This window comes from Notolabrus celidotus, chromosome 18 (genome assembly GCF_009762535.1).
Source record: "Notolabrus celidotus isolate fNotCel1 chromosome 18, fNotCel1.pri, whole genome shotgun sequence".
Lineage (NCBI taxonomy): Eukaryota > Metazoa > Chordata > Actinopteri > Labriformes > Labridae > Notolabrus > Notolabrus celidotus.
In genome coordinates, this window is record NC_048289.1 from 7,517,122 (window position 1) to 7,525,777 (window position 8,656).

The following is an 8,656-nucleotide window of genomic DNA, read 5'->3' on the forward strand; positions in this document are numbered from 1 at the left end:
TACTCTTCATTAACTCAGGTCTTATCTTTGAGCTTCAGCACAGTTAAACAGAGCTGATCAGCCTTCAACCCCGCAGTCAGGACTTGCTCTCTGATGACATCAGGTTCAAACCCTCGAACCCTCGAACCCTGTCTGAATGCTGACCTCTCTCGCCGGGTGCGGTGGCGCGCGCCTGTAATCCAAGCTCCCGGGAGGCTGAGGCTGGAGGACTGCTTGAGCTCAGGAGCTCTGAGCTGCAGCGGACTGTGTCGATCGGGTGTCCGCACTAAGTTCGGTATCGATATGGTGCTCCTTGGGGAGCCCGGGACCACCAGGTCGTCTAAGGAGGGGTGCACAGGCCCAGGTCGGAAACGGAGCAGGTCAAAGCCCTCGTGCCGCTCAGTAGTGGGATCGCGCCCGAGAATAGACGCTGTAGTGCAGCCTGAGTAACACAGCGGGACCCAGTCTTTTTACACTCTGAACACTGATAGACAAACACACACAGGTGAACTACAGTTTTTGTTCAGGTTAAAACAGCTTCAGCTCTTCTGTTGAAGCTTCTTGTTTCCATCCACACCTGCACAGAGCAGCTGTGTTTCTTTGACCCACAGCGCCTCCACCTGGAGGAGAGGAGCAAAGAGCATCAGTCTCTGCAGTCACTGACACAGCTCACATCCACCAAACTTCCAGGTGTTTATTTATCTACTGTAAAAGAGGATGAAGAAGAGATGTTCTTTAAGAACGATCATCAGACTTACTGAACATTTAACACATTTATCTCTCTGTCTCTGTCCTTGTGATCAAATGCTATATTGTGTAATAATAAAAGCATGACAGCTCACTTTGACCCAGGAACGCAATACATACAGCCTCTATTGATATTATTTTCACTTGTAGCTCCCTCTTCTTCTGTGGAAATGTCAAAGTGTTTGCTGTACTTATTGTAGGATTTTCTCTCCCTGGTTAGAAGTAAAGAGAAAGAGATCCTCCATAAATGATCCCCGTATACAACATTTATTATTGTCTCTGTGTCTTTTAGATCAGGTTAACAAAGCGTTATCAAAGCCTTAGTTGAACATTTCTTATATAGGCTGACTGCATTCAGCCCAGACTTGAATCGATTTAAAGAACACAGCAGAGGAGTTATTTCCTGGGTAGAGATAAGAATTAAAACCGTGCCCCCTATAAGCTTCTAATTCAAGAAAAAAAAACAGGCTGGGATCATTCTTTGTTCCTCTAACCTCAGACTTATCCAGCCTCTTACATATTAATTACTGGAGTTATGTTTTAAGGAGATTTTTTCCTTAAGGAGTATCACATTAAAGCTTCTCTTCAGCCTTTCCAAAGACAGCCGCAGTCTTTTGAATATGCCAAGAATATCTTCTTGCACATTTTCATTATTTTCCATTTTCCTCTTTTTTTTTCTTTAAAGTCCATACCCCCAAACAAAAAAAATATATTCTCCATGCTGGGCAATTAAAACATTGAAATCTGTATTCTTAAAAAATCAGGGTTGACCAGTCTGCATAAGATACATCAGAGGGGCAGGATCACTCTTTTATTCTCCTTCCCTGCAGGCATGTTTCCATATTTAATAATGTAATATTTATGAGATGGTTTTCAAGGTTTATTTTAAGACCTGAGGTCTGCTCCAGGCAGCAGGTTACTGAAGACTTTGAGCTTTTTAACTCTGAGTTGTGGTAAACTTTGAGCTGAAGAAACAGAGGTCACTTTAATGTTTAGTGAATCACTGATTAGAGAAGGGCTTTCTTTATGTGTTTTTCATCTGATTCGTGATATATAGCTCACTAGATTTATTTTATTTGTTTATGTCATAGAAAAAATTATGAATAACACACAAGGCGCAAGTAGAAAATGTAAAAGCATGTTTGTGTGTACTGCAGAAACCTGTAAATGACTAAACCACACCCATAAGACTTACAGAAAGTCATACAAAAACACCAAAACAAACTTCATATCAATGCTTACTTATGAAAAAGCATTATTTGGATAAACAAGAAAAAGTAAAATTTAAAAAAAGCAAGACTCAATGCTGTACTGAGGAATGATTGACAGCTTCTTCAAGCTGTTTCCAGTTTTATGATGTTTTCAGCAGAGACTTTCAGAGAAAGTTTCTTTACTCCTGAATGGTTGAGATGTCATGGTTTACTGCTGCTGGACCCTGAATACTTAGCATGAAGACTTGTGTGCTTTGCTATTTCTGACTGATCATTTGTATTTTTCACAAAGCCACAGTTTACGGAGGATTATTTTTGTCAGTGTTTTTTTAATTGAGACCATATTCCACCTCTGTAATGAGCCCTGTGGTGCAGGGGCATGTCCAGGTTTGTGGCTAGGGTGGCCAAACTGGAGCACTGACTTTTGCTGGGGTGGCACGAAGAACGCCTGCACATGCACACAAATGAGCCATAGACCTTTCTGTAGTACCTGAGCTCCATTGTCTCGTAGGTTCCTCTGAGCTACTGTAGACATCCTGCTGTTGTGGACATTCCAGACTCCAGCTGATACAGCCGTGCTGGACTCCAGTGGCAACAGCTACTACTACTACTATGACTACTACTACTCGTCTCATCACTATCATTGCTCCCCCAACTCGGTCGAGGCAGGTGTCTGTCTCACATGAGTCTAGTTCTGCTCGAGGTTTCTGCCAGTTGAAGGAAGTTTTTCTTCGCCACTGTAACTTGCTAAATACTGCAAGTTGCAATGCTCAGGATGGATTAAGGTGGGGTAAAACTGAGCCTTATATTGTCTTGATGTTGTTAAAATATAACATAGAGTACAGATCTCCTATGTTTGTAAAAGCGTCTTGAGAGAACGTTTGTTGGGATTTTGCGCTATATAAATAATGATTGATTTTGCTTTTAGCAAAAATAAACTGTGAATGCTTGACTAAAAAGAATAACACTTCATAGATGGTATGCTCTCTAAATTTACATCTCCTGTATTTGCACAGTTTCCAAGGTAGAAACAAATCTAAGCTACCTGCAGAACAAAACCCAGAGGTTCCAAGATAACTGAGTAACAGCTAAAGACACATGAAGACATGAGGTTGTCTCTGCCAGGGAGAATGGACATATGACACATGGCCATAACGAGTGTATATATGAAACAATCACAGTTACAGGAGGCAGTTTCAGGCCAGCTCATGTGTACCACTTCTTTTCTGCCACCCTCTGATTCTTGCTCGGCTGCCATTTTTATTTATGGCAGCCAAAAAAAAAATGTTGATTGAAAACAGGTTTTGATGCTTGCAAATAATTTAAAGTCTATATTTAATTTAAAGAATAAAGCAAAAAACGTCCCAGCACTGCATTAAAAACAGACACGACTCTGTAGTGGAGTTCACTGCATGGCTAGTTTTTTCTTTTGTATTATATTTGTCACGTTGTGATGGGAAATAGTTGATTTCATTAAGAAATGATGGTATACCTGTGCAATGAGTAAAAACCACAGAGCGCAATTGAGTCACAGCTTCAATAAACAGTCACTGGAAGATCAAATTGAGACGGAGGATGAATTCACATTTAATGTAGAAACACACATTCCTCACAGCTTTGCACAACAAAACTATCAAACTAATACAAAATGTTTTCACCTTCTCATAAATAAATAAACAGAGAATAGAAGATAGTGACCCGACATCGAGAACTGTGCTGTGGAGTTCTGTGGACTGAATGTAACAAGTGAAACCATCCACAATAAGAAACAATGACAAGTTTAATTCAAATTATGGGGCTGATATGAAACTAAGGTAGCTTTTTTATTGAGTTGAATAAAATACTCCAACCGGGTATTTAGTGTTTTTAAAACACAAAATGACAGAACAAAACCAGAGAACTTCAACCCAAACACTAATGTTAGTGTAAATGTTCTCTACTTGAAATGTTTCAGCACTTTAATTCGATGTCAGAATGCCCTTTTAACTTTAGCACTATTCCCCAAACACAAAACATTTGTGTTCCTCTGCCTGCAGTGCACTGATCAGCTATTCAGGTCTGCATGCTTCAAAAGTGACGAAAATATAACTAAATTAAAAACTGAGTAATTCTGACAGAGATGATGACTTGACGTTTACTGTGGACTCAAGAGGATACCATTATGAACCAGAGTTTACAGAGGCGACGCAACAGACTTAAGGAGAGAGGGGAGAACCTTTTGAGCTAAGCAGGAGAGATCCAAAGTTACCTGGTGGTGCAGGTGTGTAAACTGTGAGCCCATGAACCCAGAGAGCACCTGCTATTAGGAGTGGGACTTGGTATCGCCAGTACTTCAGAACCTTTCTGAACCAGAGGATACCAGCGGCTCACATTACTGTACATTCATCCAGAGTTCCCTGCCTCACTGAACACCTATGTTTTACACGCTTTCTTCAATTTTCAGAAGTTAAATCAGAAAACCAGGAATGCTGAATGGAAGTGTGTCTTCAGAGTAAGTTTCTAGCTCTCACTGTTTCTTATTGCATAATAACACAACCCATGGTCCGCATTACATGTTTACCTTATCAAAACACAGTGTGTTAGCTGCTGAAGGGGAAGACTGAGCTGAGATAATTCACTCTACACACGACTGTGTCAGCAGCATCATGTTCAGAATTTGTTGCTTCAAATTTGGCAAACTAAGTTATAAATTGACAGTACGATTATGTGCACAATTAAAGTTGATTTGTACATTTTTGAACAGCTAATGAGTGCACTGCAGGCGGAAGAATATGCATGTGCCACATTCAAGAATAGTACAAGAAAAGGGCTCTCTTTTTTAGTTCATACAAGTAGCTGAACTTCAATCTAAGCTATTTTTTAAAGATATAGAACATGAAGTGCTTAAAGTCATTACGATTAAAACCTAAATATCAGCTGTTAAACATTACTGGACAGCAGCTGGGAGGATCATGTTAGCGAAACTTGTGTTCAGAGTTTTTTGTCAATTGGTAACTGTTTCATTCAAATCGATGTTCAAACTCAGGAGCTGGAGTTTGAGACAATGCTGAAATGTTTCAAATTGAGAGTCTTTGCATGTCAGATTCTGACAATAACTTGTAATCAAATATACAGCTACACCCTGGGCGCTGACTCTGAGTGTTTCCTCATGTGAACTAACAGGTTCCCTTTCTGTGTGAAGGATTTGTGGCACTCTGGACACTGAAAGGGTCTCTCTCCCGTGTGAACTCTGGTGTGATTGACCAGGTCTGACTTCTGACAGAAGGTCCGCCCACAGATGTGGCATGGATACAGTCTGTCCTGTGCGTGGACCTTCAGGTGTCTTAATAACGTTTTAGTCAGGGAGAAACATTTGGGGCAACATGGACACTTGTACGGTTTCTCTGCTGTTCCAGTTTCAAACTGAAGGCGGAGCTCAGAGGGTTTTCCTGACGGTCTGATCTGCAGGGCTTTATTTGGTTTGTAATGATTGGACTCTGTCTCTCTTTGTTCACCTGGATTAGATGAGAAGAGAAGAGAACTATCCGTGGTGCAGCCTGATACTCCACAATCAGCTTCATTTGGTTCAGTTTTGATGTGACTGACGGGATCAGTAGCTGTGGAGTCGTTGTCGATGTCAGCAACAGTCTGGATTTGGTAAAGACACAGCGGCTGCAGAGACTCCTGATCAAACTCACTTTTATCAAAAGGAGGAACATTTAGAGGACACATTTTAATGTCAGGTTCACTGACGCGCTGAAATGTTTCCTCTTCTGTTTGAGCCTGTTTGTCTATAAGCTGACTGTCCCTCTGGTCTTGGTACCTCTCAGGATCGTCACTGTGGTGTGTCCTTGTGTGGGTGACGAATTCAGACTCATGGAGGAAGCGTTGGGAGTAGAACTGGCACTGGTATGAAGATTTGTCCTCTGAATGCTCCCTGAGGTGTCTCATCATCATCTTTTTGGAGGAAAAACTGCAGAGGCAAACAGGACATTGAAATTCTTTCTTCACTTTGTGAATATTTGGGGGCGTGTCCGGGTCACTTTTATACATAATGTCATTATCTCTGAGCAGGAGCTCCTGATCACTTTGATGATCACGTTCACTGTCAGGAGAGGAGTCTGCTTGAATGTCGTTCATGTTAGGAAGGTCTTCTGTTGGCTCTGTGGAGATTCTTGGATCTATAGACACACTGATATCCAAACTGGCAGGCTGCTGCTGCAGACCCACCTGCAGCTTCACATCTGTGGAACACATGTGGAGGGAATCTGAGGAAGAGGAGAGGGCAACATTTAATGATCACACTCTAAAACACACTTATAAATTACAAATGCAAAAAAAAAAAAAAAGTTTTTTGTTTGTTTTTGTAAATCACTTACTATTTTGTCCCTTCAGGCACACTGTAAATAAGCCACTGCAGTGTCTTTCTGGAGGTTGTCAGGGTTGCACTTATACAGGAATAATATTTTTTAGCAAAACAAACAATCCTGTGATCCTAAACTGACCTTCACTGCGTGACTTTGTGACATCCATCAGTCTGCGTTGACTATCCACCTCCCACTTTGAGCAGGACATTTCTTCCTCATACTCCATCATCGTCTTCTCTACGATCCTGAAGATCTCCTGAGCCGCTGCAGACAAACGCTCACTGACGAGAGATCTCAGCAGCTCCATCTTTGCTGTCTTCAACATATCTTGGCTCAGGTTCAGAGTACGTGAAGAAGACATGAGCCCTCAGAATCTCCTCATCACTCCTAAAATCTCAACAGTGTCTTCTGGCCTTTCTGTGTCCTCAGGTCCCACTGTTCTCCCACCATGTCTGCTAAGAGGACATCATATTGATATGGACAGAGAGGACTCCTGGTTCAGTCACGAGAATCATAAGAGGGAGCTGGTGATCTGAAAAACAATCAACAGACATATTAGGGTGTATTATTGGTATATAAAGAGATGCCTCAGAGTTCTTATATTCTTATAAGCTGTATTTTGTTACAGTGTTTTATACCTTATCATAGTATTTTTGTATTTCTAATTGCTTCCTTGACTGAGACTTGAAGCTATAGTGTCTTCAAAACACATTTTCGCTTTGGGAAATCTTAATTCTATTTGTGAAAACACAAGAACAGGTGATTCACAGCTTACACCTCCGGACCACATTGAACCAGATCCTGATCCAGAAACACAATACCTAGACTTCTCAGATCAGGATTAGATTATAAAAGAGGGTCTACAGACCTCTTAAAACACAGTTTCAGATCTGTGAAACCTTTACCCTTTCTGTGAAAATCTGACACAGGCAACTTTGTTTGTCCGAAGTCAGGAAAAAACAGCAACAGAGGCAGTGAAAGAGGCAGATCATGGTTAGAGGAAAGGTGAGAGAAAAACAGTGGTCTCAATAAACCAAGTGGTCAATCTATGAGAGTGTTTGAAATGTTATTCAAAGGACAAAATTCATAATGATGCTATGTTTTGCAGTGAAAGAGACGGGCTATTGATGTCTACCAGGAACAAATTGGAGAGATGTAGACCTCTTGGGTGAAATAAAACATACTACTACCACTAACAATAATAATAATAATAATAATAATAATAATAATAATAATAATAATAATAATAATAATACAAATATTAAGAATAACCATAATAACAATAATAACAATAATAATAATGATAACAATAATAATCATAATCATAATCATAATAATACATCTGTTAACATTGAATAAATATAAAGTCAAATCTGTGTTTTTAAGTCTGTGGATCTAATCTGTTGCCTCTGGAGTCCAGATCTGACAGGTCTATGTTTAGTAGTTCTGGATCAGGACCTGGTCTTAGGAGAGCTAGACAGAAAACAAAACAAAACTATGAAATCGCCCTTTTCAGCGTTTTCACAAATAAAATAAAGGTTTCACAAGCGTAAATCAGTGTTTTTTTTTAAGTCTGAAGTTCCTCTGGGTTAATCAAGTCCAGGTCTAACAAGTCTAGAGGATAGTTCTGGATCAGGACCTGGCTTTCCAAACCCTCCCCTGAAGCTGTCAAACAGAGGCTAACTTCAGCATCCTCAGAAGTTAGAGGTTTTAACAGACTTTATAATGCAGAGTCGGTTCCTTATGAGAGATAAAGTAAAAATAAACAGCAAAACTAACGTGATCCAGAGAAATACTGAGCTGGTTCCATATTTAGTGTTTAACATATCAGGAGAATGAAGTGCTTGACTCACCCTTAGACTGGGAATGACCAGAGGTCGCATGTAAGATAGGATAGCTGCCCTGTTTAAACGGTGACAGAAAAACACTCGGGGTCGTTTCACAAGCACTGAAATCTTAAAAGGCAACCTTTACGGGTCCAGTTAAGATCCCACAGGCTAATGCTAAAAACAGAGGTGTCTTCTTCTTCTCCTCCTCCTTCTTCTTCGTTACATTTAATGGCGGATTGCAAACAGCAAATAGCTTTTAGGTGCACACCACCACCTACTGTACAGGAGTGTGTACCATCATGTCTTTTCGGTCTTTTCCCCTTAAATTCTGCCTGTCTTGTGTCCATTCAGAAATAAACCCTTCCTGACTGCTCTTATTCCCTCTGTTTCACCCTCTACTACATTGGCTAACATTTCCTATAAGTTCTGATAATTTTTAAAGACAAGGTTCTGAGTGTAATATTCAAAGAACAAATCAAGGATGTTATCAATTAAATAATGTTCCTTATTTGTTAACTTTTAACGGAAGAACAACATTTTGTCT

The 8,656-nt window shown here is 40.3% G+C and overlaps 1 protein-coding gene across 1 annotated transcript; it reads right to left on the minus strand.

The window, feature by feature from the left end:
- Window positions 1-3,500: 3,500 nt before the first annotated feature.
- Window positions 3,501-8,322, minus strand: LOC117830612 (zinc finger protein 182-like). The gene is made up of 3 exons (XM_034708827.1): window positions 8,137-8,322; window positions 6,422-6,815; window positions 3,501-6,184 (listed from the first exon to the last, which is right to left on the minus strand). The coding sequence occupies exons 2-3, from the start codon at window positions 6,642-6,644 to the stop codon at window positions 5,052-5,054; spliced, it is 1,356 nt and encodes a 451-aa protein (XP_034564718.1). The 5' UTR covers window positions 6,645-6,815; window positions 8,137-8,322; the 3' UTR covers window positions 3,501-5,051.
- Between the last annotated feature and the right edge of the window lie 334 nt (window positions 8,323-8,656).

What these genes read in the sequence shown, in the direction of transcription:
- LOC117830612 (XM_034708827.1), bottom strand. Translation starts at nt 6,644, where the DNA reads ATGTCTTCTTCACGTACTCTGAACCTGAGCCAAGATATGTTGAAGACA. An exon ending in CACAAAGTCACGCAGTGAAG is followed by an intron (nt 6,185 to 6,421) that starts GTCAGTTTAGGA and finishes CCTCTTCCTCAG; the next exon opens with ATTCCCTCCACATGTGTTCC.